This window comes from Lepus europaeus, chromosome 13 (genome assembly GCF_033115175.1).
Source record: "Lepus europaeus isolate LE1 chromosome 13, mLepTim1.pri, whole genome shotgun sequence".
In the NCBI taxonomy this organism is placed as follows: domain Eukaryota; kingdom Metazoa; phylum Chordata; class Mammalia; order Lagomorpha; family Leporidae; genus Lepus; species Lepus europaeus.
In genome coordinates, this window is record NC_084839.1 from 27,852,987 (window position 1) to 27,880,965 (window position 27,979).

A 27,979-nucleotide genomic window follows, 5' to 3' on the forward strand; every position below is an offset into this window, starting at 1 on the left:
GCTTCCTGCGAGGCTGGCATTTAAACGGCGCCGGGGCCGCGGGATGCCGCTGCGGCTGCGGAGCTGTCCGCGAACCGCGCAGCCGCGGAGCCCCAGCATCTCTTAGCCGGCGGCGAGCGCCACGAGAGCCAGGGCGAGGGCTGGCAAGGGGGGCCGGGGACCCCGGCATCTCGCAGGTCCCTAGCAGCCTCGACGTGCGTTTATTTCCAAGAGCGCAGCCCTCCTGCACCGCGGCGCCGAGTGGAGCCGAGCCCCTGCCTGGGCTGCCGCCGGATGACGCCGGGGGCCGGCGGCGGCGCGCGGGCCATGGTGCGGCTGAGCTCCGAGCTCTCCCGGTGAGCAGCGCCTTCCCCGAGAGCCTGCTGCGCCTGGGCGGCGGGGCGCGCGGCCGTCGCGATGTTCAGCTGGCTGGGGACCGACGATCGCCGGAGGAAGGACCCTGAGGTCTTCCAGACGGTGAGCGAGGGGCTCAAGAAACTCTACAAGACCAAGCTGTTGCCCCTGGAAGAGCATTACCGCTTCCATGAGTTCCACTCGCCGGCGCTGGAGGACGCCGACTTCGACAACAAGCCCATGGTCCTGCTGGTGGGCCAGTACTCCACCGGGAAGACCACCTTCATCAGGTGAGCAGCCGGCTTGGCGTCGGAGGCCCACCCCACAGGTGCATTGCTGGGCCCCCCCTCCGCGTGCTGCCCGGCGCCTCTCCTCTGCCCTGACCCCTTGGCTCCGGCGGTCCGTTTGCGCTGCTCAAGTTCAGAGCCATCCCTGTGCTTCTCCGTGGAGGAGGAGGGGAGACCCCGGAGGCGCAGGCGGGAGAGCTCCTGGTCTGCCCAGCACCTTCCGCCCTCTCTCGGAGGGACCTGCCCTTGGTGGCCAGGACCACCTCCTCCCTTTCCAAGGCCGCCCCCTCCCGCGGGGGGTCTGGCACTTGCAGCTGAGGAGGTGTGCAGGGAGCAGGCCCTGGGGACGGAGGTGGCCTGCTGACCTCTCCAGCTTGTCCTCCTCTGAGGCAGAGCTCCTGTGGGTGCCTGGACAAGAGCACAATGCTCTTTTTTCTTGTTTGGGTCTGCATGACTCATCCTAATATTAAGCACTCGTGGCGGAAGGGACATTGGCATTGTCTCATCCAGGGCCTGGACTTTGCATGTGAGCGGACTGAGGCGTGGGGTGTCAAGGGGTGTGTGGCAGGCCTGGGGCACAGGTTCTAGGTGCGCATGAAAAGATGGTTGGCTAGGGGCCTGTGACTTGGAGGGTGAGTCAGCCATACCCTTGAATCACAGATGGCTGAGCTGGACAGAGCCTCTAAAAGCTCCGCTTGTCCACCCTGCCTTCACAGACATCCGTAAATTGTCCCCGAGTGAGGACAACCCTCCTTTTCCTTGGAAAACAGGCTTTGCTGTGGTCCTCCATCCATGCAAATGCAAGGCCAGGCCACTAAGAACCATTCCAAACTGTACAGAGCACCGAGCATCAGTCCCCTACCATTTGGGATGGGGTGCAGTGACCCCACCCCACCCCAGAGCCAAGGGTGCTCATCTTCTGCAGAGCGTCTGAAAGCAGGGACCCTTGTGTTTCCATTCAGTGGCTGTTGGAGCACTGTGCCTGAGCGAAGAGAGTGGAAAAGCTGAGTGTGGTTCCTAGTTGTCGAGGTACTAATTTTCTCTAACATTAATTAAGCTTGTCGCACAGCCTTCTGGGAGCTGGACGTGCACCATGCTACTGTCATGCCTGGTAAGAGTTTGGCCCTGTGGAGTGGATGGCATTGCACGTAGCAACTCTGGGAGACCAGGTGATTTCTGAAGAAGTATGGAACCTGTGGTGATAGTGGGCTTGTTGGTGCCTGCCTGTTTTCTATTGTTAGAATAGGCAAGGGCTCTTAGAGAATAATCCTTTGCTCCTTTTAAAACATCAGCGACTCCTTTGAGACGCTGTGGACCTATCTTTAGGACAATGCCATCCATCCCAAATTTCAAATTTTCATATAGTGTTTTCATCAGGATGAGAACCCCTGACCTGATGCATACCTTTATTTTATTAAATGCCCTGGCTGCCGAAGGCCCCTCCAAGTTTCCTTTGTGGCCTCTGCCCTCGCCTGCTCTGGTCTGTGCCTCACAGGAAGCGCAGACCATTTGCCGATGGCTCCTGCCCTTGCCCAGCCTCCCCTGGCTATCTGCTCGTAGCTTGGTTGTAACTGAGCTCACTGTCGGAAGTGTCTCCTGCCCAGCGCACAGGCACTTACAAGGCAGCATCCCGGGCCTCACCTCCAGCAGCTTCCCGGCAGTCATTTTGCAGACTGGAGGGGAGGACAGGACAGGCGAGTGTCCCTAGGGACAGGGATCCCTGCACAGCAGACAGGTTCCAGTGCCTTCTGCCGGAGCCACTGCCCTGGCTTTGTCTGCGTCCCTGCTGGCTGGTCCTGGGTCTCAGAAAGCGGCAGAGGCACATGGCCACAGGTTCTTCCTTATCTGAAGGAGGCAGGAAGGCCAGCAGAGGCAGAACCCAAAGCATTCTTATCCTCCAAGTACAAGACTGCTCCCTGCCCGCTCAGGTCCCTTGTTGAATTTTGCTAAGCGTCAAGATCTCTCCCCTCAAGAGTCAGCCAGCACGGCTAGGAGGGCTGTACCCCAGGGACCCCTCCCAAACCAAATTACATGTTTTTCTTCCCTCTCGGTAAATCCAATAAACAGTATTTTTTTAATTGTGGAAAAGAATGAATTTGAAAAAAGAAAAAAAATCATCCATAATCCTATGACTCAGAGGGAAAACATTTGAAATATTATATATTTATCTTTCTAGCAATGTTAGCTCTTTTATAACACAGCTGAGATCATGCCATTTGTATAGTTTCAGATGCTGGATTTTTTTTTAAGTTTGTAGCATGGGTATTTTTCACGTTAGCATGATTTTTTAACAGCTACAGAAGAGCTCCCTGCATATACACAGGAGCTTTGGAAGGTCACGAGAAACTCATATTAGGAAAAAGATGCATGGATTTCAAAACATTTTGCTCCCAAATAAAATTTATCTCTTGATTCTCTTATGGGCTTTTGAAGCAGCTGTCTGTGTGTGTGTGTGTGTACCTGAGATTATTCATTTAACCAGCTACTTTAGAATGTTTTAGATTGCTGGTCATGGTTTTTTTTGCCAGTGTCACAGCACCGAGCCACTCAGGCCACACAGGGACTCAGCAGGTCCCAGAGGCAGAACTGTCAGGCCAAAGGTTGTATGGCACTGTTTCTGTGCTCCAATTCTTGATTTCCAAACTTTTGTCTAAGAGTCTTATTTCGCAGCTGCTTTCCAAGAGGGTGCCCCAAACAAAGGCAGCTTGGGGGGTGAGGTGGGGTGTGGGAGGGGTGAGTAGCCGGGCTCCCGCCCTGCTCCTGCCCTGCCCTGCCTCCATCCTCCATTGCTGCTCGGCTCATCTGCTCTGAGTCCCAGGCCTCGACTTCCGAAAGCACAGCCTTGGCCTTCGGTCCCCCCGGCACCTGGCGCTGTGCCTCCTGAGTGCCCATCCACTGGCAGCTTTGTGTGCCTGCCACAGGGACCGTTTCTCCTCTCAGGAAGAACACACAGAAAAGGACATTCTTCTAATGACTAATTAATGCGCTCTGATCTCTGCCTGAAATAACTTCCCTGGCTTACGGCCCGGCAACCCTGAGTAATCAAATAAACAGTAAATGGGCCCGTGGCTGCTCCCTGCCACACAGAGCGGCTCTTTGCAGTACAGTAGTGCACTATCCCTCCTGCGTCCGCCCTTGCTCTCCCTTGCTGTTTCTTGCGCTGGCACACAGCCCCCAATGCTTCCCTGCCCAGGGCCCTCCTCTCCTCTGCGGGGAGCAAGGGATCACCAGCTGTTCTAGGGGCTGAGTACGGGAGGCACAACCAGACCACAGCCCAAGGATGGGCCTGGGGGGTTCAATGTGGCTGGGCAGATCCCCGGGGCTTTCTCTGGTGGGGGCTTGGACGCTGAGGTCCAGCTCCCCGTGGGCCGTGAGGACCACTCTGCTGGTCCTCACTTGGGGAACGCTTTGTGTTCTGGCCTGGCTCAAAAGTGTCAGGGCATTTGCTCGTGGCTGCCCTGTCTCTCGGCATCACTCAGGCCTCCCCGCTGTGAGGAAGGGGGTGCCTCTGTAAAGCCAGAGGATTGGAGAACCAGGCCGCTGTTCCAGAGAGAACACGGGCCTCTGCCAACTGCATGCTGCCAGCCACGTTCCCGGCAACACCCCTGTCTCTGTGCAGCCTCTGAGGTCAGTGGCTGCCCAATTCTTGCCAGGGCTCTGCTCTGCCTGCTCTGTGTGGGGCTGGATTTCCAGAGGGAGGAGCCACCCTGGGCCTGCCCCAGGCCTGGCTCAGGAGCTGCCTTAGAAGTCAGGTGTGTGGAAGTTATGAGGTTTTGCATGTGTTGGGAGGAGAAATGACTTCTGTCCAAGGCCATGGCAGTGGAACCAGGGCCAGGGCACCCGAGCTAATTCATCAGAACCCAGGCAACACCACTTCCAAGCCATGGATCCGGGTTAGGAAGGTGACCTGAGGTCAGGCCACTCAGCCCTTCTGTGCCCCAATTCCCTATCTGTGTCACCCATGGGGAGACGAGGGGACAGCAGTCATGCTCTAGGACCCTGCATGGGGTCGTCCTCCTCTGCTTCCCTCTTCCTAGCTTGAGTCTGACCCCCAGCAGGTGGGAGGCAGCCTGGTCCAGCTCCGCTGTGGTTGGGATGAGGGAGAGGGACGTTCTCATCTCCACGCCTCCCAGGGATGGAGGAGGGATGTGAGGCCAAGCTCTGTGGACAGAGCCACGTGGTGTCCTGGGCAGACTGGACTCTCCCAAGGTGTGGTCAGGCCAGGGGAGGCTATCAGGAGGCTGGGCAGCCTGGCCCCTGAATTCTCCTGCGTGCTGGGATTGCCTGATGGACTCTGTTCTACTTCAACTTGGCTGTTCAGAGTTTCCCACCCACTGCCTCGCTCTGTCTGCGGGGATGCTTCATGGCCTCCCCAAAACCCTGCGTGGCCAGCGGAGCAAGGATTAATTTCCTGACCTTGGGCTTAAAGCTAAGAACTCTGGCTTAAGGACCAATTTAGCTACCATACAGATACAGACGGCGAATTCCTGTAGAAAGTGCTGCATACCTTGGGAGTGTATCTAAAAGGATATGGATTCAGAGCTATGAGACTTGCAGGGAAGAGAGGCACAGCCAGCTTTGGGGGTAAGGTAGGAATAAATCAGGGAGCCTTCAGGGAGGAGGTGCCTGAACTGGATCTGGGGACAAGGCTGAGTACTTTACAGGCAATGCCAGGCTGTTCATTTCCTCTAAATATTGTCTGTGCCAAAAATGGGCAAATATCCAGTATAGCCCTTGCTTTTTGGAAACACTCGTATGGTGTCCCAGACTCCCACTTTCTGAGGTCCTCTGAAGCCAAGTTTTGTTCCCATTTCATAAAGCAGACGACTGAGGCCGTTGGATGACTTGCGCACAGTCATATCGGCAATGGGATCACCACCCACAAGGGTGTATTCTTTGGTTGAGCTGAGCCACCTGCCCCAGCCCCAAGCCTCCAGCGGCAGGGTTCCTGAGCCCCTGGGCTGGGCCCCAGTGTTGCAGACGTGAGTCCTTGGAGGGCAGACTGGGTGCAGAGTCTTGGCTCCGAGGCCTTACCTTGAGTACTTAGATCACCAGGAAAGCAGGCCACGTGCTTAGCCTGCCAGCCAAGCAGGGCACAGAAAAATGAGTGAAATGTTCTGAAATCCTTTCCTTCAGAAAACATGAAGAAACATAGTGCTTTGGACTCTCCTGCACTTGCTCAGGGGTTAGCATTTGCTAAGTTTACACTGGATGGCAAGGGAGTGGGGGTTGGGGAGTGGGGGTGAGGCTTTTCAACGCTTAGGACCACTTCGCATTTTAAGTTGGCCCTGAACTTGGGTAGCCCCTACTCACATTTACTCAACTGCACACTGCAGTGTTGCTGCCATCCCGTAGAACTGGGAGGCTCCGTGAACTGGGAAGACCCAGGGGGAGGGCCTGGAACTGCCCCCAGAACACAGCAGGCTCCTGCCCCTCCTTGCTCTTGGGCGGCCCCCTCCCAGTTGTTCCCACCTAGGCCGGAATTAACTTTTCTTTTTCAGCCTGCTGTGGGAATGCTTGCACCCACAACAGAAGCCTGTCTGTATGGCTGCCCATAGAGCAGCCGGGCGTGAGATTCCTCAATAGATTTCCCTTCTGGGACACAGTGGTGTCTTTGTGTCACAGGCACCCAGTGCTGCAAGCCATACCCAAATGTCCCTGAGAATTTACCCAGCCTCAGGCCCTCTGCTCAGCCCCACTTGCCCCCTGGCCGGGTTTCTGGGGCCCCACATGTAGGCGGCAAGCATGGGGTCCTGGGAGTTGAGGCAAACAGCAGGCCCAGCCCAGGGCTCTGTAACGCCCCCAGGAAGCAGTGGGTACCCCTCTGTTCACCTGTGCAGTGCACCACACCTCCCACGGGGACAGGATGTGAGACGCATCCATGAAGAAGACACGCGTCCCGGCTCTTTGGCCCCATTGGTTCCGAGCATCTTGGAGGCTGCCTCCCAGTGGTTCTTTCCACCCTTTTCTATTTCAGCTGTGCCCAGCGAGGCCTCTGTCAGGCCCTGCTTAGGGCTCCTCCTCCAAGCAGTCCCTTCCCCAGATCACAGCCCTGGTTTGCATGAGGAACCTGGCCCTCCTCTAAAAGACCCTTTTCAAGCTCACAAGCCTGGGTCCTGCTTTGGTCAGCTTCAGATTTTGCCTGCCACACCCCAGACACTGCTGTGCATCCCAGCATGGATATTTACAGAGAGGAGGATATTGCTGGACTGTGGGCCCCAGAGCCTCACTGCTTGCCCAGTCAGCCTCCTGCCAAACTGTCCCTTCCCGGCTTTTCTTATCCCACCCCTCCTAATTCCAGGTGGGGCTCAGCCCTTAGAGCTGGCCACGGTGAGACCTGAGGCCGAGCGGGAGACCAAGGGTTAGCAGGCCAGGAGCATGCGTCCTCGCCTCCAAGGGCCGGTTCACATCCCGGCTGTAATTACTGGTGCGTCACCTGGGACTGGCTCTTTAACTCCTCCCCCTAACAAGGAGACGCTAGCTTGACGCCAGGTGCACCCCGCGGGGAGACGTAGAGGGCTCCCGTAGAGTAGGTGTGACACTGACGTACGAGGCTCCCTAGGAAAATTAGAACAGTGCCTGGCACATCACAGGAGCTGCCTAGGTCTGCACTGTCACCCCCTGCCCTGGAGGGAGGGGCTGAGCGTCAGGTGAGTGCCTTCCTAAGGGCATATGAGTAGAGAAACCAGGGTGCTAGAGTCCCCGCCTCCTCACCCGTCCCCAAAGGAGCAGGCACCCGCGAAAGCAAGAAGTGCAGTCCGGATGTGTAGCTGTTGGGTTTCTTCTCATCCTGACTGCAGTGCCAACCTTCAAGACAACCCTGTGACCCGAGGGAATCCTACCTTCCCTGGAAAGACAAGGGCCTTCCCCAAGGCAGCCGAGAAGCCCCCATGGCCATGTGTGGTTGGGGGGCCGGAGGGGTGGCCTCCTGGGCCACCGTGCTCGGTGCTCTTCTGTCAGTTCCCTGGGGAGGGAGCCCGTAGTAACCTAGCTTAATTGCCCCTGGAGTTGCAGTCAGCAGCTCCTGATGTTTCCGTGGGGCACGGGTGGGATGTCCATGAACCAGGGACCCCCGAGAGCCTCCCTGGTGCTGACCCACCCTGGGAAGGCCTGGGATTGGCAAGAGAGCTCTCAGGTTGGAGCCCTGAGCCCTGGCCCCTGGCCCCAGCTGGCCACCGGATAGCAGCATCCCAGGCACTGAGGCTGAGCTGTGACCCTGCGTGCTAAGATTACACATGAAGCTGAGGCCTTCCTGGGTTTGTGGGCCAGCTCTGCTCTGACCGCTCCGGGACCCTGACCGGCTGCATGGGCAGCGATTTCCTCAGGAAAGCTGCAGAGCGCAGGATTTGGGTTCCAGCCCCACTACTACTATTGAACTTGGAGACAGTGCATCGCCCTTCTATGCCTCAGTTTCCCCCAGAGGAGAAAATGCTGCCAGGGTGTTTAGAACAATGTATGGAGTGTGGAAAGGCAGCGAGTGTCGGGAGCCATTCTGAGCCCTGGCTGCACATGTCAATCAGCCGGGGAGCTTCTGGGGGTGGGGCCCTGGCACCGTCAGCTGAGGCTCAGAGGGAGCCTGCCACTGGAGCAAGGGCAAAGGCCCCAGGGCAGGGCAGCTCGGAGCTCCCTCCCCAGCTTAACAGTGCTTGTCCTGCGGGAGGTGCCCAGGCCTAACAGGGTTCACCCGTGAGGCTGTGGTTCATGGGCAGCAGCCCTTAGCTCTCGCCCATCCTGCTCTTAGAGCACTCTTGCAGGACTCTGCCCAGGCTACTCACAACCCAAGACAGTGCTTGGCCCCCTCCTGCAGCCTGGCCTCCTGCTGTTTGGGCTCAAAGCTGTGCTGAGCTCCCAAGGGGCTCAGAGGTCCTTAGAGGCCATCCCCTTGTTTCCCTGTGCCCTTGCCCTTGGATTCCAGAGGAGTGGAGACAGGCAGGCGACCTTGGGCTCACACTGCCCAGGCCAAGAAAAGAGGAAGGAGAGAGCCCTCCCACCACAGCCACAGCCACAGCCACAGCCACAGCCAGAAGTTCGGGGGCTCAGTCTGCCCAGAAGCTGTCTGCCTTCCCCAGAGTGCCTGTAACAGGGGCAGGAGCAGCGTGGATGTGCTATAGCCTGGGCGGGATGGGTCCCATGTGCAGCAGGGCAAAGAACACAGACTGGTGGAACAGAAGGTCCCCTAGGGACCACCTTGTCTAGACCCCTATGAAGAGCAGAGGCCCTGGGAAGGGAGAGACAGCCTGAGGCCCCACAAGCAGCAAGTGGGACCAGACCTTGGACGTCCCACCCATAAAAACCACATCATGAAAATAACCAAGCCCTCGTGCACTGCTTCACCTCTTGGCTGAGATATTGCATTCAGCCTGCTCCCATGGCCTTCTTCCTTCCAGCCCATGGAAGCCGCTCAAATTTTACCCGTAAAATTTCTCCCAGCAATGGCTCCTAAGAATCCATATACCAGAACACCACCTTGTCCTGAAGAGGAAAAAGCTAGACCTGTGCTGCTACCTCCAAAACACTGTAAGCAGAAAAGGACGTGTGCACGTGGCGTTATCCACAGAATGACCGCAGATCTGTAACCCCTGGCCATGCAGCACACGGCATCCTCTGTGGTTGCGAGCTGTGCATGCCCGGGGAACAGGCGGTTGTATGGGGTGGGGGGCGCTGGGTGCAGTCAGAAAGCATCAGCAGTTACAAGGGCACTTTGACATCTCTCTAGGTTAGAGGGTGCAGGTAAGAAAACAGATTGAAAACAAACCAGAAGTATCATCCCTGCCAACGCGTCCTGCCACATCCTACCGCTGTATAACGCAATTGCCTGGTACCCAAGGGCTAAAGGCAGGGAACTCATTTATTGAGTATCGATTTTGTGCCAGGTGCTGTAGTGCATCTTGAATATCATCTTGGCTTGGGAAGTTTGAATTAAATGGGTAACGACAGGAGCAGGGGAGAGGAGAGAGCTGTGCAGCAAGCAACGGTGCTTAGCATATTGGGCTCTAAGATCCTGTGCATGGCTGTGTGTGAACAGGTAACACATGGTACGTGTGTGCCTAGAACACTTCGAGAAGGATCCGGGATACGAAGCACAGATGCCAAAAGTCTAGGGCGGCACGCAGATTCACTTTTCCCAATGTTCCCTTGACACTGTTTGTGTGTTATATCATGTACAGTTTGATTTTTATATTTAATAACCAGCTGGCTGAAGAATGGCCTGTGCCAAGCCAGCAGTCTGTGGGTGGTCTGATTCTGGCTGTGCAGGCTCTTCAGCAGGTCCCGCTCCCCCTCCCCACACCGCTGATTGAGGCATGGGAGAGCCGAAGGACCAGCGGGTTGCTTGAGGTTGAACTGAAGTCCCACCTCCCCGGCCCAGTTCCTCGGAGCTGCCCCTCTCCCAGGCCTTCCTGGTTGTCCACACACTGTCTCCCAGCACAGTCCCTGCCTTAGGAGTGTGTTTCCTCATCCAGGTACCTGCTGGAACAGGATTTCCCCGGCATGAGGATCGGGCCCGAGCCGACCACCGACTCCTTCATCGCGGTGATGCAGGGCGATGTGGAGGGCATCATCCCCGGCAACGCCCTGGTGGTGGACCCCAAGAAACCCTTCCGGAAACTCAACGCCTTCGGCAACGCCTTCCTGAACAGGTGAGTGTGGCAGGGATGTGCTGTTCGCTGCTCCTAGGAGTTTGGCAAGTGAAGGGCCAGGGGCAGGGCCTTTTCCGTACCTGGAATCTCCTGGGTGTCCCTTGCTGGCTGAGTCAGTCGCCACTGGGAGATGTGGGAGCTGCCATCGCTGGCCGATCCCTCCTGACCAGGAAGCAGAAAGGGATCAACAGTGACTTAGACCCCAGTCCCCCAATCTCCACCGCCTCCCAGGAAAGCTGCTCTCAGCAGAGTTCCCCACGCTTGCCCGAATGATGCCTGGGATTTCTCCCCTGTTCCTGGATATTCTTTGGTGCACAGAGCCCTGGACTTGCAGGGGAAGCTTTGGGTTTGAGCGCTGAGTCTCCCACTGTGCGACCTTAGACAGGACATCTCCCCCGCCCGGGACAAGTTCAGGCCAACAAACACCAAGATTGTGAGGACTTGCGCAGTGTGAGGGAGTGCTTGGCAGGCTCACTGGGCCATTGAGTTATTGTTTGGCAGATCATCATTGCGCTTGTTTTTCTTGTAAATCTAATTTTACATGTGCATTGCACTTAGCACTCTTAAAACTGCCTTTTCTGATTGGAGATAGAGTATAGTTAAAGAATTTGGTGGTGGGTGCTTAGCTGGTTGTTTCGGATGCTGGTTAAGATGTCTGTGTCCCGTAATGGGGTACCTGGGTTCTGTATCCCAGCTCCTGACTCCAGCCACTCCCTGCTAATGCAGAGCCTGGCAAGCAGCAGTACTGGCTCCAGTGGTATTGGGACCTTGCCACCCCCACTGGAGTCCTGGATTGACTTCCTGGCTCCTGGCGCCTGGCTTTGGCCCACACCTGGCTGTTGTGGGCATTTGGGAAACAAACAACTAGATGGGAGCTCTGTCTGTCTCTCCCTGCTTGCAACTAACTTTGTAAATGGATAAAGAATATTGGCTTTGGCCTAAGTCCAGATCCTGCCTAGTCTCATTGATCTTGAGCAAGTTACCAAACTTTTCTGTCCTAAGGTAGATAACAGTGAGACCTTGCAAGGGGTGAAGGAGATAACGCACTTAGCGCCTGGCACGTGGAAACAAGCAAGAAGGGTCAGAGCATAGCAATGCCATGGTCACATCTTCTTGCCTGTGAAGCAGCCGTCCACCGGGCCATTTTCCAGCTGTGCAAGTGAGGCTCGTGGCCCCGTAGATCCCCGACGTCTCTTCTCCTGAGCAGTATTTTTATAAAACTCTGAACTTGACCCTGACCTTTTCCTGCGATGACAGGAGTCACTGATAACTCTGAGACCGGGGCAGGGAGGAGACCATGTGATTAAAATGTGGCATTGCAAACAGGCAGGGGAGTGCTCCCACAGGAGGGACGCAGGGGACAGAGAACTGAGAAAATGGCCTGGCAGGTAGAGTCCGGCTTGGGTTAAGGAAGGAAGGAAGCTGTGAGCTCAGTGTCAGGGCACGAAGGTGGCAGCGGCATGGAGGGGCAGCAAGGAGGTCGTGGACACCAGGATGTGAAATGCGGGAGCGCCTGGCGTGGCTGACCACCCTGGCAGAGGAGGAGTTAGAGGGGTGAACAGAGGAGAGGAGAGGACAGCCAGGGCACACAGAGGTAACTGGCCTCATTGGAAGAAAGGACACAGGGTTAGTGGCTAACCCCAGTTGGGGACAGCCGTGCCTGTAGTGATGATAGCCTGTGGGGTTAGATGTGGTGGCATGTAGTCTGCCCTGGCATCAGAAGTCATGGCATGGCCATCCCAGGCTGGTGCGCTCCTGAGAGCCCCCTGCCACGACTCAAAGCCCGCAAGTCCAGGTGGCACTGATACCATTGTCATGCATTCTGAAACCAGGAGGCGAGCATGGCGTGGGGTCGGGGTGGTCTACACAGGGTAAAATATCCACCTCGTGGATCATCATCCTTCTCAAAGGATGAAAATGCAAACTGCAGGTCCTTTGCACCCTATCTGTTCCTGCAGGTGGGTAAGGAAAATCTGAGAGAAAGAAAAAGAAATGCACAGTGTGGAGACCTGGACTGCTTATGGCGGTTGTGTGCAGAGCCTGGAACTGGGGAGGGGGGAAGGAAAGAGGAAGGGAGACCTTCCAGAACTGTTGAGCACTTACCATGTGCATTTCTTTTCCCAAAAATAATTTATAAAGGCAACAAGTATGAAGGTGTTGGGAAAAGAATAACGGACACTTGGGTGGTGCTGCCGTTCTGGGGTCTGGGATCACTAATTAAGTCTGTGATCTCCATGAATGGATGTGTAGCAGAGGGAAACCAACTCCGGGGAGATCCTGCTCCTGACCGTGCCATCAGCCTAGAGGAAAGGAATGTGGCTGTGTAGAACACTGGGGGCTCTCTCCCTCCCAAGGCCTTGCTAAGGTAGAGTTCAGCTCCTCTGGCAACAAACACACCAAGCCCCAGTTCTAGCAGCTGTGGCGGGGGGTGGGGGATGGGTGAGGCTGACTCCAGCGTGCGGTGACAGCACCGGCCAGAGGCACAGGGGGCTGGCGAGGCCTTTGTGGCCAAGCAGACACTGATGAACATGACGACGCTGAAAGGGTACAAGGGGGCATCCCCTACAGATAAACCGGCGGAAGGGAGGAAATGGGAGGACGCGCTCGGCACACAAGCCCCAGGGAGCACTCACCGCTGAGAACCTGAGGGTTTGGCTGGACTGGAGTCTGCCAGGCATGTGCGCTAGGACTGCAGGGTGGGGGCGGGGGGCCTCTTCCATCGGCCACCAGTCACTGCAGCCTGCACTAGGGCATCGCATGGCTTCTGGCTTCCCATCTGCATGCTGCTGGGCAGTTTCATTTCAGAGCCCTGTCCCCCGCCACTCCTGAATGAGGCTGACTGCCACCTCAAGAGCTGTGCTTGGCGTTCACAGAGCCGCAGAGATGCCTGAATAACCGTCCCTCCTGGTGTGACTTGTTTTTCAAGGCCATCGCCTCCTCCAGGAAGTCCTCCCCAGGAGCGATTTGTCTGCCTTGAATCTTCCACACCCTTCACTGACTTCCCCTGGGGCACAGGTCCCATTGCCCCTTGTCTCTGGGCAGGCTGTGTTCTGTGGGGGCAGGGACTGAGGTCTGGCTATCCCACCGTCCCCAACAGTAGGGCACAAACCACAGCTGCCTCAGCCTCGCCCCAGGGGCTTCCTTGGAGCACAGATGCCGAGGCCACCGCCAGGGCTCTCGGTCTGCTCTGGCACCTGGGAGTCCATGTCCCCGGCTGCCCAGCTGGAGATTCCTGCCCCGTGGGCATCAGTGAGTGTCAGATGTCGCCCCACCGACAGACGAGGCCACATGCGGGGTGCACGGTCACTCTGCCAGCGAGCATCGGCTCCCTGGGCTCCGGGGCTCACAGCAGCGTTCCTCTGGCCTGTGCAGGTTCGTGTGTGCCCAGTTGCCCAATCCCGTGCTGGAGAGCATCAGCGTCATCGACACACCGGGGATCCTGTCCGGGGAGAAGCAGAGGATCAGCCGAGGTAAGCCAGGCGGCGTGCCAGCCCTGGACTACACGGGAAGTTCCAGTGTCTTCACACTTGCATCCTAGAAGGGAAACCTCTGGGCCCTGCTGTCCCTCAGTGAGCTGCCACGCCTTGCATGCTATGCAGGGCGCTGCCAGGCAAGCGCCTCTGGGTGATTTCAGGAACCATGTAGCTCGACAGACAGCCGACCTCCGTCTTCTCATCTGTATAATGGAGATGTCACTGACCTCAGTGAGTTTCCTCATTCTCTAAAGGGAGCCTGCCGTGGGCCAGACCCTGGCGTCCTTCTCAAGTCCCTGCAGTCCCTGTCCTGGGACCATGCAGCCCAAGGGTATGGGTATGTACAGAGGCGGCCACATGCTCGGGTCCTAGGGGGAGAGGACGGGGCACATGGGAGCACCCTGAACCCACCCACTGCAGACACACAGTGTCACTGCTCACTCAGGGAGGTTTCCCAACAGGGACAGAACTCCGGGGCCAGACTGGTCACTTCTGAGCCAAGTGAGCCTGGGCAGGTGTCTCTGTATGTCAGCTGTTTATCTGTAGAGTGGGGAGATGGTGTTACTTGTCTTACAGGGGTGTTTGAGGGCTAAATGAAAACATGTAGGTAAAACTGCTGGTGGTCCTGCACGTAGTAGATGTCCCATCATGAAGAATCTCAGATCATCCTCATCCTGCTCTCCCTTGGCTTTTCCTGGCCACTACAACACCAGACTGATGCTGTAAAAAGCTACAGACACCTGCTCCACACCCCCAACCCTAGCCTTTCTTCTACCACAATTTGCTGTGAGCCTTGGCTAGCCCCCTACCCTCTCTGTCCCACGTATTATAGCTCTGGCAAAAGAAAAAAGATCAGATGAAGACAGACCCCCTCCCCCGCCAGTGTTTGGTGCCAGGAACTGGGACTGCAGCCAAGCCAGTCAGGCCCCTGGAGGTCGGCCTCCGGGAAGGGAGGCTGGGGCCGCCGGCCTTCTCTGGGAATCGGCCGAGACTGCTTCCCGGCAGAGTGGGCCTCAGCCCTCTGCTGTGTGTCTCTTGCCCCAGCAGGTCTAGGTCTGTGCCACCTGTGGCTGTGGCGTCACAGTGAGGAGCCCAGAAACCCCATCCCCATGGGCCTGGCCTCCCCAGCCAGCACCCGCTGCCCCAGGCCCTTGGGAGAGATTCCCAGGGCGACAGGCAAGTGCCTCTCGGCTGTGTACCAGGAGCCCTGAGTGGCACGAGCCCCTGGCTGGGAGCCGGCTGCTGGTGCCCAAGCTGGAATTAGGCCAGGGGCTCTCTTCCTACCAGGGCAGGTGGTGGGGGACAGGCCCAGGTGGGGCTCTTTGGGGGTATCCCGTGCGATGTGCAGGTGGACAAAGCCTGCCCTGGCAGGTTTCCCCAGCCAGTCCTTAAGGGACCCTCGGCCTGGAGTCCCTGCCCTGGGGCAGGTGCAGGGCAGGAAGGCTGAGAATCTGTGTGGGGAAGCCCTGTTGTCCCGACCCCGAGGAGGAAGCAGCAGAGCCGGGAGAGCACTAGGGAGACTGCTCACAGCTCCTGTGATTGGCCGGCCGTGTGCCCTGGAGGTCACAGTGTCCCCCTGCAAGGGTCTGGGGAGCCTGGCACTAGGCTGGGTGCTGGAGGCGAAGGGAGCCGGTCTGAAGCTAGAGAAGCCTGGGCCAGGGAGGAGAGGGGCGTCCCATGCTCCCTCCTGCCCACTATCCCCGGGAAGCACTTGGCCCCTGCCCCTGTGGACGCTATCCGGGTGGTTCTCAGTCTAGTCCGTTTGTCCCAGGCAGCCCCAGCCCTAGCCTCACATGGTTCTTCTGGGCTCCCCCTGAGCTGAGGCATACAGGGGATGCCTTGTCCCACCTGGGACGCCTCAGCATGGTCCCCTCAAGAGGAGCTTGCAAGAGCCAACACCCCCCAAGCCACACTAGCTGGAGGGCCAGGAGCAGGGGTGGTGCCTGTGTACCCACAAACCCCTGCAACCTGAGCAGGGGTTCGGAGTTCTAGGCTTTAAAACCTGTGTGAGGCTCAACAGATCACATTCCCCCCGAGCCTCAGGGTCGCCATGTGCAGCCAGGGGTGAGGCACCACGGAGCCCCCTGTTGAGGTCTATAGACCATAACGCAAACACAGATCTCAGCTCTGGGTCTGCATCGCGGGGAGCTCTCTCCTCCCCCATTTATGTTCCCGCCATGGCCACCCATTATCCAACCCCAGAGTAATCTATGTAAGTGGGCTCTCTAGCACTTGTACAGTGCACAGCCTGTGCACCTGTATGTGGCAGCCCTGGCTCCAGTGACTCCTGCCTTCCTCAGCTCCACTGCCAGTTCATTTTCCCATTCCTCCTCCTCCTCTCCTGCCTTTGTCTTTGGACCCCAGTAGTGACTTCCCTACACAAACTGGGTGGTTGGTGTGCTACCCACACTGACCAAGCACCGGTCCCACCCATCCCTGGGAGAAGCGATAGCCCCGTGAGCGCTGTGCAGGCCAGTGTGTCCTCTGCCCTCCCGAGTCCAGACTATTCATAAATGCTGCTGTTGGCAAAAGCAGCCTGTGACACAAACAAGCTGAGGGCTGGGCCACCCGCGCTGCATGGCCAGCCTGGGGCAGTGCTGGCCTCAGCACCCTGGAGAGCCAGGAAGGCCGGGGTGGGGGGGGACGTCAGACCCCATCAGTTACCAGGAGTCCCCAGACCAGACAAGTTCCCTTTGAGCAAATCTCTTCTCCATCCTCTCAGTCCACTGTAGGACCTGGACTGTTGGGTTTAACGCTCCCATGTAGCCCCTCCTGCACACGCACGTGCACGCACGCAACACACATGCACACACATGCAAGTAAGCATGCAGAGTGGAGCTCGCTCTGTCGTGGCTTCTAGTCTGGGCTCTTGGATGCCTGGATTTGGCCACAGAGCCAATTTCCCTCTTCCTCCTTCGCTCCAGCCAGAGCAAGGCAGGCCAGGCGCCCATGGATGGGGCTGCAGACTGTGTCCAGCGTGAGGGCCTGCAAGCAAGCCTGAAACACAGCCATGTTCTGCTCACCCGGCCTCCTGCCTGGCCCGGGCTGACTCACCAGGAAAAGGGGGCACTGGTGTCAGGGCAGCACGGGGGCATCCACAGCCACCCTGGACTTCCCCTCCGGGAGAACGAGCTGCTCCCAAGGCCAGGGCCCAGCTGAGAGTGTGGGTGTGGCTCCTCTATGGGGGCCTGGGGCTTGGGGGTGTCTTGTGGGGTGAAGCCAGGGGCACCTGAGGAGCAGAGTGTGGGCCGTTCCAGACCAGCCCTTGTCTCTGGATGAAGGCGTGCGGGGTGGGCAGGAGAGGCAGGAAGAAGGCAGTTCCTGGAAGTGGCAGGATGTGCCAGGCCGGGCTCATTACTGGGAAAAAGCAAGGACACGGCAGGAGCGGGTGGGCTCCGGGAAGCCATGCATCCTCACGCCTGGGAACCGCACTTCCTGCTGCTTCTCAGCCCGAAAGCCCCACTGGCACCCCTAGAAAAGCCCCCCTAGCCAGGGCTCTGTGCTCATGGCCCGGGTGCACCACTGGGGGCTCCTCCCCATGGACCCCTTCCTGACAGGAGTCTTGCCCAGGGCCGAGCTGCAGCGGGGAGAAACACTGGGGTCCCGTCCCCAGTCCAGCTGCTCAGGAAGAACGCGGGTGGCAGGAAAGAAGGCAAACCTGACCTACACGCTTCCCCTGGGGGTCTCCAGGGCGCAGACCTTGGAGGGTCTGTACTGATGCTCACAGCCTCCCGCCCCTCTCCTGTCCCTGGTACCTGCATTGGAGCTGGGCCTGCAGCCGCCCATATACACCCGCACGGGCACTGAGGCCAGTGCCCTTGGAAAGGACCAGTCTGCCCAGTCACTCCTCAGTAGCTTCCAGGAGGAGGCATCTGGGGCAGCATCTGTTCCCATGGTCAGCTCCCGTTTTGGAAGTCGATGCCTTGCCCTCTCTTTTGTGAAAATCTCCTTAAATCTCAACAAAGAGTTTTTGAGAGAGATGGCACTTTGGTAGCCACCGAGGGGAGTACCCGGGTTGAGGGCTCAGGCCCCTGAGCTCCGCTTGCATTCAGCTCTCGGCTAAGAGGAGGGTGGAGGGCCAGGATCTGAGTTGGCCTCCGCCTGGCTGTGTGAGCTTGGCAAGCCCCTTCACCTGTGTGCCCTCTCCTTGCTCTGTACGAGGTGTTTGCCCTGTCCACCCCCTGGCCCATGCCAAGTGACCCGGATCCCACGTAGTCACACAGCGGAAAACGCAGAGCAGGGCAGCCAGCTGGTGCCAGAGGAGTCGCCTTGCCGACTGCATTTGTCTCATTGACTTCCTCTGCCGGCCACTACTCAGAGACGCTTTCTTTGCAGTGCCCCGGAGCTGCAGGCTGCACAGGCTCTGGCTGGTATCCGTCCCCGTCTGTCCCCTGATCTCACAGCCCGGCAAACTTGCCGGAAGGAATTCCAGGAAGGGCAGCCTCTGCACTCTGCACTCTACCCCTAGTCCATGTCCATGCGTCCTGGGCTGCCGCAGGTACTCCTGAGCTACCGTCGTGGGTCTCAGGTCCGTTCCTGCGACCAGGGAGAGGAGGGGCCCTGGCCTGGGCTTGCAGGTCACCTTGCATGGGGGGCAAAGTCTGCAGGCTGAGTGCAGCCCTCCCTCTGCTGCCCCATCCTGTTGCCATGGCTCCCCCAAGGACCTGTCATACAGTCATTCCTGCCCCCATTTTATAGCTGGGAAAGTTGAGGTTCAGACTGGCCCAGAAAAATTAATGGGACAGCGCTTTTCTTTCCTGGGTCCAATCTGTGCCCATTCCTGGATACGCACTTCAGTCCAGCTCACGGAAACAGCAAAGCGCCATTCTGAAGGCCCCGCCCTCTCTGGCTTAGCCAGGAACAAGGAGGCTGCACTTCAGAGGGCCCCAGGGAGACACAGCTCGATTCCCACGGCCTCACAGCCTCACCCGGGTAGAAAGCCCCAGCATGGCTACGGCTGTCATTTGAAAGCAGCTTGCCGGAGCGTACAGCATTTGCAAAAGGAGGGGCTGAGGGGTGCTTGTAAAATCACAGCGAGGGTTCCGGGCAGCCACCTGTCTGCCCCAGGCAGGCGCGGATGTCACATTCTCGTCCTGAGGCGTCTTAATGAAGACGGCAGCCTGAAGCCGCCTTGTCCCCCTGTGCCCGCGGAAGCTTCCCGGCATCTCGTCGCCGGCCGTCCTGCTGCACTCCCCAACCTCACACCTCGTCTTAGGAGCCAGAATTGTGAGCTGCGAAAGGACACTCCAAGACCGCCCAGCCCAACCTCACAGCTTGACAAAGATACCAAGGACCAGAGAGGGGACGCTGTTTGCCCAAGGACACACAACCAGTTCGTAGCTGGGCCGACACAGAAGTGGGCTCAGCCCCTCCTCCTCTGGTCACCCCAGTCCAGCATGCCCCCTTCTCATTGCAGCCAGCACTCAGGAACTCTGTATAAAGGGGACGAGCCATGTCAACAGCCAAGGTCACAGCCGCACAGTTTCTCCTTCATTCTCTGATTTGATCCTCACAACAATCCTGTGGCCAAGATGCTGTGGTGTCCAATTTACAGACCAGGGAACTGAGGCCCAAAGATGCTTTGTTTGCCATCTCCCATTTGTGAAGTGCAGAACAGGGCTTCTCTGTGGGTTCTGTTCAGCAAATACTGCACCTGCACTGTGCCAGGCACCACACCAGGTGCAGAAGAAACCCATAAGTACGCCTGCTACCCAACCCGCCAGCAGGATGAGCACAGAGGAACAGGCCCATGCGTGAGTGTGCACAGACCAGCCAGGGGACCATCACTATTGCCAGCCAGTGGGGATAGGCACTGGCAGCCCAGACAAGTGTCTGCCATCCCCTTGCCCCCAACCCCCCGGAACAGGGAGTGTTCAGGTTGCTGGGAGCTGCACTCACACACCCAGCCCTTTGCAGACCCAGCCTCCTCTTACATGGAGTCCTCCAGGCTGGAGCCTCCAACCCAGGGAATGGGGTGCAGTGCTGGGGCTGGGCCCCTCTCACCTGGATGAGTGCCCATTTGCTCGTAGGGCAGCCATTGTGCAACCAGCTTTGCCAGCAGGTGGAGTGGGGAGCAGCCGCCTGCTCTTCCCAGCCACCTCTCTGCTCCCCGTGGCCTGCGCCGCCGCAGCTGAAATCCACGGGAATCAGCAGCGTGCAGGGGCCTCGTGCTGCCTTTCCCACCTGCTGAGGAGGGTGAGGCTTGCTCCTCAGGGCACCTGTGCAGCCGCTAAGCCGTGGCCTGTTTTTCAGGGTGGGGGTTGGAGCAGGGGAGCGGGGAGGGGGAGAACTGGCTCTGATTTTCCCAGCCCTCCAGCCCTTCTGCCCTCCCCCTTTGGCAGGTGGGAGCAGCTCTGCCACAGCTGTACTGCAGGGAGGATAAAAATAGGTCAGCGCCATGGCGGGAGGTGGGGGCGGGGAGCTGTGCAGGCTTTAGTCCTGATGGAGAGTGGCTTGCAGGTCAGCGCCGCTGGTCAGTGCACCCCCCAGCCCTGCTGCCCCCTCCCCTCCTCCTCCTCAGCCTCAGCTTCCTCTCTGGAAAGGAGTGACCTCCTCAGCTGGCCAGAGTGAAATGAGGTCATGATGTGAACGCGCCCCAGCTGGAGCAAGCATTGAACTTGGATTTAGGGAGCTACAAGGGTCATGATGCCCCACTGGCTGCTGCCTACGAGCAGGGTGGTCTCGGCTGGGTTGCCCACCACCTCTGAGGCAGGACCCACAGTGCCCTGGTGTCCTCCTGCTGGAGTCGGCCTCTGACATGCTCCCCTGGGCTTTGCCTCCTGGCTGAGAATGTGGAGTCTGGTCCACACCGGGCTCTATGTCTACACCAAGCAGGAACGTTCCTCCTGCGCTGCTGGATTGACATTGGGCCTGCTGCAGCCCTCGCCTGCCTCAGTTTCCCTATTTGTAAGCTGGAGAGTAGGACATTGGATCCTTCAGCTGCTCTTGTCCTCCTGGGTCCACCTGACAGGAGCAGGGAGCACAGACTCCGGGGTCTTTGGGCTGCTCACCGATCCTGGAGAAAGCCCCGTGGGGACATGCTGCCTGGAGGCGGAGGGGTGGAAGGCAGAGACCTGTGGACGCTGGCAGCCACCACAGGCTCCTGCCTCATTTGTTGGTTGGGACCTCCTCACAGATGCTGGCACAGTGGCAGGTCTTCCTGTGCCCACCAAGCCCTGCCGCAGCAGAAGCCTGCTCTGAAACGGCCGCCTGTGGGAGCCAGTCGGGGGCGTGGGTGAAGTGCCAGCCTGGGTCCCCCTCCAGAGTCAAGCCGAGCCCACCACTTGCCTCCTCATGCTTTGGTTGCTCATCTGAAAAATGGGGCCAACGTTAGTGTGTCTCAGAGGGTCCTGGTCACGAGAGCAGTGCTGGGCGCCCCGTGAGTGCTGGACGAGCTGTTAGCTGTAAAGTGATGGCGACGACGATGATGATGAAGAACCAGTAGGGCCCAAGGTGGCCCGGCAGCATCAGCACCTCCTGGGCGCTGGTTAGAAATGCCGGACCCAGCCCCACCAAGTCAGAAACTTGGGTGGGAACGTGGGCTCCAGCCAACTCAACATTTAGAAGCTTTCATTTATATAAGCTGAACAGATTTCCTATACCTCATACACACAGATTTAGGCGTGTGGCGATGCTTCCCACCCTACCTTCTCTCCTTTCTTATTCTTTAATCTTTACAATGACATACTCTCTGAATTTTATAATCACAAGCTTAACCCTCCACTAAGTAAAGAATTCAACAAGTAGTAAGTAGAAAGAACGCACTATTCCTCAAGAGTAGAGACAAGGGCTGTAAACAGTCATCAAATCTCAAAATGTCCATGTTGCTTGTGTACATTTTTCTGTACTCTGTGTATCAGTTACCACAAATCAGGGAAAACAGATGATGTTTGTCTTTTGGGGACTGGCTCATTTCACCAAGCATATGGCCTCCACTTGTATCCGTTCTGTTGTGAAAGACAGGATTTCATCCTTTTTTTCCGGCTGCATAGCATTCCATAGTGTGTGTATAGCACATTTCCTTTATCCAGTCAGCAGCTGGTGGGCATCTGGGTTGTTTCCACATCTTGGCTGACTATGCTTGTGCCGGCAGGCTACGACTTCGCGGCTGTCCTTGAGTGGTTTGCCGAGCGTGTGGACCGCATCATCCTGCTCTTTGACGCCCACAAGCTGGACATCTCCGACGAGTTCTCGGAGGTCATCAAGGCCCTCAAGAACCACGAGGACAAGATGCGGGTGGTGCTGAACAAGGCGGACCAGATCGAGACGCAGCAGCTGATGCGCGTCTATGGTGCCCTCATGTGGTCACTGGGCAAGATCGTGAACACGCCCGAGGTGATCCGGGTCTACATCGGCTCCTTCTGGTCCCACCCGCTGCTCATTCCCGACAACCGCAAGCTCTTCGAGGCTGAGGAGCAGGACCTGTTCAGGGACATCCAGAGTCTGCCCCGAAATGCCGCCCTGCGCAAGCTCAACGACCTCATCAAGAGAGCCAGGCTGGCCAAGGTGAGACTGGTGCCTGGGGTTGAGGGGTGGCCAGGTAGACAGAGCCTAGTCTGGGTTATCAGCTGCGAGAGCCCAGGCTGGCTGCTTCTGGGGATTGGGCTCTTGGCTGCTGGGGTGACAGGGTCCTATAACCACGGTGTCACGGGCATCAGCCAGGCATGCCAGCTCTGGCACCCAACACACAGGAGAGTCCAGTGCTTATGGCTCTGGGCTCAGGTGGCCAGATTGGAGCTGGACTCCACTGTTCACTGCCTGTGTGAGCTCCAGGGTTTTAGTCTCTCTGGGCCTCTCTACACATCTATAAAATGAAAGGGTGCTTGGAGGTGATGTGAGATAGGGCACATCTAAGCCACAGCCACAGTACCTGGTACCTTAAGAAGCACTTGGTGAGTGCTGGCTGCCCTGCCACCCCCACCACTGCCTTGACCTTCACTCGCCCGGCCCAGCTCTGCAAGCAGTGTGGAGCAAGATGCTGGGGAGGGAAAGGACTTCAGGGACAGGCTCAGGGGGAGGAGGGGGAGGAGGTGGAGGAGGAAGGGTCGAGGGTTCGTGCAGGAAGGGGGCGTGCGCGGTCCTAAAGGGACTCTCTGCGTGGCCCTGTTGCCAGGTGCACGCCTACATCATCAGCTCCCTAAAGAAGGAGATGCCCTCGGTGTTCGGGAAGGACAACAAGAAGAAGGAGCTGGTGAACAACCTGGCTGAGATTTATGGCCGCATTGAGCGGGAGCATCAGATCTCGCCTGGAGACTTCCCCAACCTCAAGCGGATGCAGGTGAGCAGGCTCATGGGCTCCAGGATGAGGGGCAGCGGCTTGGGAGCTGGCAAGCCGGAAGCCGCCACACCACACCCACTGTGGGCTCTCTGAGCACTCACCTCCTCTGTAAAGCAAGGTTGCCGAAGCTGGCCCGCACAGATGTGAGTTCCAGGCCGTCGGAGCCGAGCCCCACCCAGACCGTGCCCTTCATTTTTATTTCATTTTTTAAAAGATTTGCTTATTTATTTGAAAGTCAGGGTAAGAGAGAGAGAGAGAGAATCTTTCACCCACTGGCTCACTCCCCACCTTGCCACAACTGCTGGAGCTGGGCCAATCCGAAGCCAGGAGTTTCTTCTGGTCTCCGACATGGGTCAGGGGCTCAAGGACTTGGGTCACACTCTGCTACTTTCCCAGGTGCATTAGCAAGAAGCTGGATTGGAAGCGGAGCAGTCGGGATTTGAACCAGCGCCCATATGGGATACCGGCATCTCAGGTGGTAACTGAATCCACTACACCACAGCCAGGGCCCTTCAGTCACTATAGCCGTCATCGGGTGTGATGTCACCAGTGAGGGCACTGGAGGGTGAGCACCAAGGCCCTACCCTCTGTATAATTTTTGCACCTTCTGTGATTCGATAATTATCTCAGAAAAAAGTGTTTTAAAGGGGCAGGCACTTGGTGCAGAGGCTGAGATGCCACGTGGGAAGCCTGCCTCCATATTGGAGGGTCTGGTTTGAGTCCATCTCTGTCTCTTACTCCATCTCCCTGCTAATGTGCACTATGGGGGGCAGGCAGCAGGCGGTGGCTCTAGTACTTGGGTCGTCACCGCCCACATGGGAGACCAAGATTGAGCTCTGGGCTCCTGGCTTTGGCCCAAGACCAGCTGTTGTGGGCATTTGGGGAGTGAACCAGCAGGTGGAAGACTTTTCTCTTTCTCTGTTTCTCTCTCAAATGAAATAAAAATAAATAAATTTTTAAAGTTTTTTTTTTTCATCAGAATATTGGAAAACCAAAAGCTAGCAGCCACAGAAGCATGAGTAACAGACTTTGTTCTTGTGGTTATTTGCATCTTTAGGTTGGGAAGCAGGTTCTCAGCTGATCACAGGCGCTGAGAGGCATCTGCCATTTCCCATCTAGTGAAATTAAAAGGACCCACACACACACACATCCCAAGGAGACATGTGCCCCTGGTCATGCATCCCTAGAACTGCCTACTGGGAGCCAGGCACCGATCTCAAAGCTGCTTGGTTGGAGCACTTCTGCTCTTTGTTTGTCCTTTGGTTCAGACTTTAATGATCTATAGACAAATCTTTGGGAAGATGGCCTCTGAAAGGGGTTGCACACCTGCTTTTTCATATGAAGAAGCCTTGTGCAGCATCAGTGTTTACCTGTCTGGTGTCCTGTCTGCTCGGTAGATTCTACTAAATCAAAGGGTGAATGGCTGTTGTATGTGTGTGTGTGGTGGGGGTGATGGGCACACCCACCATGCCCCCACGGGTGACAATAGGAGCCCTACTTGGGAGCCCCTAGGGTTAAATGCACAGGGAGAGGCCTGTCTGCTGGGTCCCCAGACCGCGATCAGCCCCCACTGCCTCCTTGGCTCAGCCTTGCCCCTAGCAGGGAGGTGAGAAGCATCCAGGTTCACACTCGCTCTTGAAATGTAGCTGAGGGTATTTCTGAATTTTTCTGCGTGAACCCGACATGCCTGTCCCTGTGTGCTGGCTTCCTCCCAGCGTTCTGGGGTTGCTGTGGCCAGAGCCAGGGCAAGAACACAAAGTGCTCCCCTTGTCACCCTCTAGAGGCCAAGGAGAAGCTGGCTGTGCTAGACTAGGGCCTTTGATCGTGACAGAACCGTACAGAGTGGAGGGTGGGTGGTCACACAGAGGCAAGGAGGGGAGCGTGGAGAGTCTGCTCCTGTCCCTCCCTCAGCTGAAATGCACAGGGGAGAAGCCAGTGTTCTGAGAACTCTCTCCAGGTCATTCCCATGAGCATCCTCCTGGACACCTGTAGGTTGTGGGGATGGCTTTGGCTGCCAGTAGGGTTTGGTTCCAGTTGCTCTCGGCTTCTCTCACTCATTGGGGGTGGAGTGTGACTTCTCGACCCCTTGGGGCAGTGACCGGGGGGGGGGGGGACACAGTGAAAGTACTCACAATGAAGTGTTTTCAAGCTTCATTAAAGCAGAGACCCCCAGACTCCAGCCCCAGGTCACCCTTCCCCTATGTGTATCCTCTGCTCTTATGAGCCAATTCCCATAAGCAACCACGCATGCCTGAGAAAAAAGAATCCATTCCACAGCCAAGCTGGCATAAAGAGAAGCACGACGATTTACTCTCACAATCACAAAAGACCAAACCCGTACTTGTTAAAGTCCCCTGCCCCTGCCACCTTTCTACTGCTCACAGACTCCATCCCGGCCCACCGTGCCTTTTCTCCTGCTCCTCTCTCCTGTCTTCCACGATCCTGCGAGGTGACCCACTTAGCCCTGGGGATAGGAGCTGGGCTGTGGACGTTCTGGCATTATCGGAGGCGCACCGCCAGCACACAGCTGCCGCCTCCCTTCCCTGTGCGCCATCTTCACCGTCTCCCTCCCTCCCTCCCTCTCCCCAGGACCAGCTCCAGGCCCAGGACTTCAGCAAATTCCAGCCGCTGAAGAGCAAGCTGCTGGAGGTGGTGGACGACATGCTGGCACACGACATTGCCCAGCTCATGGTGCTGGTGCGCCAGGAGGAGACCCAGCGGCCCGTCCAGATGGTGAAGGGAGGAGCATTTGAGGGCACCCTGCATGGCCCCTTCGGGCATGGCTACGGGGAAGGGGCCGGGGAGGGCATCGACGATGCAGAGTGGGTGGTGGCCAGGGACAAGCCCATGTACGACGAGATCTTCTACACCCTGTCCCCGGTGGACGGCAAGATCACCGGCGCTAATGCCAAGAAGGAGATGGTGCGCTCCAAGCTGCCCAACAGTGTGCTGGGCAAGATCTGGAAGCTGGCCGACATCGACAAGGACGGCATGCTGGATGACGAGGAGTTCGCCCTGGCCAACCACCTCATCAAGGTCAAGCTGGAGGGGCACGAGCTGCCCAACGAGCTGCCCGCCCACCTTCTGCCCCCCTCCAAGAGGAAAGTCGCTGACTGATGGGATGAGGTGTGGCGGGAGGGGCTTCGACAGGCAGGTGTTGGAGATGGGAGCGGTGACCGCACACATGCACACATGCTCACACACATGCACACACACATGGGAGGCAGATCCATGCCCACATCTCCAGGCTGACCCTGCTTTGGACATAACCAAGTTCTTGGAGTTCTAGAAAGAGGAAGCACTCTAGGTCCCAGGGCCTGTGCCTCCGTTCCTCTGGCCCTCCTATCTCCCACTCCCTAAAGACCCAAGGCAAATCACTTGCCCAGAGATGGTCCACCCAGCCCAGATCTCCCCCAATGCCTCCACACACAGGCTCTGAGCAGATGCTCTCACGTAATAGGCAACTCACTGCTTTCTGTGCATTTATTCTTCCCTCTTCAGCTTCCTACTAAGAAATGTTCTCAGGGGCTAGGAGGTACGAGGGAAGGGGGCAGTGGCAGGGACAATGGAGGAAAGGCAGCTCCTCCAGGGAACTGGGGCCCCCAGTGTTCTCTCCTCATCTGAGACTGTCTTCCTCAGTAAACTTGGCTTTGAACTTCACTTCGAAGATCCCAGAGTGGGAGAGAGGAGAGACAGTAATGGTAGGAAAGAGTGAGGCTGCTGTCCTGCAGCCTTTCCTTCAAAACCACCCCAGGGCGCCGATGCAGGGCCGTTCTTCATCCCACCTGGCCCGTGGTGTTGAGATGTTTGTCCTTGACCCACACTGACCCAGCCTGCACTGTGTGCGTGACCCTGAGTGGCCGTCACTGATGCCGCAGCTCAGTATGCATCCGCACCTGTCCTCGCTGTGCACAGCAGAGCCTCTCCCGAGACTCAGTAGAGCCCAGGTCACAGAAGTCACTGTGATGCAAAGGGGATACACAGCCAGGCCCTCAGACCCCCAGACTCTCCCCTGCGCTGGGATGTGTGCAGGATCCCAGCACTGCAACCCCATGACAAACCACAGAGCACAGTCCACCGTCTGGCCCGCAGGACCCCTCCCAGCAGGCTGGCAAGGGGAGGAGGCCTTGCCAGCATTGGGTGGGCCATCATTCCGACCATCTGTCAAGTCACAGCAGAAAAACCGTGCCTTCGGGCTGTGCTCCCCATGTTCCTGCCATCACCCAAGGCCAGCAGCAGCAGGAGGAGCGTGGGCGGCCTGCCGGAGGCTGTTTGAGCCTGACCTTGCCCAGCCTACCCCTCAGCAGCCTGCATCAGCACCAACTCCCACACGGCCACCGCTCTTGGATCAGGTGGGACTTTGTGCTCGCTCGCAGTAGGCTAACTGGAGAGGTCTGGGGTCTCCTTCCCTGTGGCGTCCCCAAGGACTCTGATCTGTCCTGGGCAAATCCCCGCCACACTCAGTGCCCTACAGCCCCCTCCATGGCCTCTCCCCTGGCTTGCTCCCTGGCCGCTCTGTCCACTCGTGTTGTATGCTGTGCTCCTCCTGGGATGGGAAACAAAGCAAGGATAACTTATTTTGTACCTGTGTTCTGACGATAGAATATTCTATGTATCGATGACGTGCTTACTACTGCAGTGCATTGTCCTTACTCATGATAATACAGCACACTTAATCCTTTGGTACCCGCCTTGGCCGTGAGCATCATTGTATGGGAAACTGAGGGGGAGGAGCTGGAGTCCAACATGGGGTTCCTGGCAGCACCTCCAGCAAGGGAAGAACCACTGGGGCTACACAGAGGCCATGATCCACAAGGAGCACCCACTGGCCTGCGGCCTCCCTGGGCCTGGTGGCCACGCAGACTGGGCTGGTGGGGCTGTTGCTCTCTGCCTCTCTCGAGTGTGGTTGGTCCCCAAGCTTCTGCCTTCCTTCTGCAAGTACACAGTTCTCTCACGTGAACTGAAAGGAAA

The 27,979-nt window shown here is 57.6% G+C and overlaps 1 protein-coding gene across 1 annotated transcript; it reads left to right on the forward strand.

The window, feature by feature from the left end:
• EHD3 (EH domain containing 3) lies at window positions 1-27,691 on the forward strand. Its single transcript, XM_062209210.1, has 6 exons — window positions 1-623; window positions 10,082-10,258; window positions 13,631-13,728; window positions 21,824-22,236; window positions 22,844-23,008; window positions 25,598-27,691. The coding sequence occupies exons 1-6, from the start codon at window positions 397-399 to the stop codon at window positions 26,123-26,125; spliced, it is 1,608 nt and encodes a 535-aa protein (XP_062065194.1). The 5' UTR covers window positions 1-396; the 3' UTR covers window positions 26,126-27,691.
• Window positions 27,692-27,979: the final 288 nt, after the last annotated feature.

Excerpts from the sequence above, each read along its gene's own strand:
- EHD3 (XM_062209210.1), top strand. The coding sequence starts at position 397 with ATGTTCAGCTGGCTGGGGACCGACGATCGCCGGAGGAAGGACCCTGAG. Across the intron at positions 624-10,081 it reads GGGAAGACCACCTTCATCAG|GTACCTGCTGGAACAGGATT; the intron begins GTGAGCAGCCGG and ends TTCCTCATCCAG. Across the intron at positions 23,009-25,597 it reads CCAACCTCAAGCGGATGCAG|GACCAGCTCCAGGCCCAGGA; the intron begins GTGAGCAGGCTC and ends CCCTCTCCCCAG.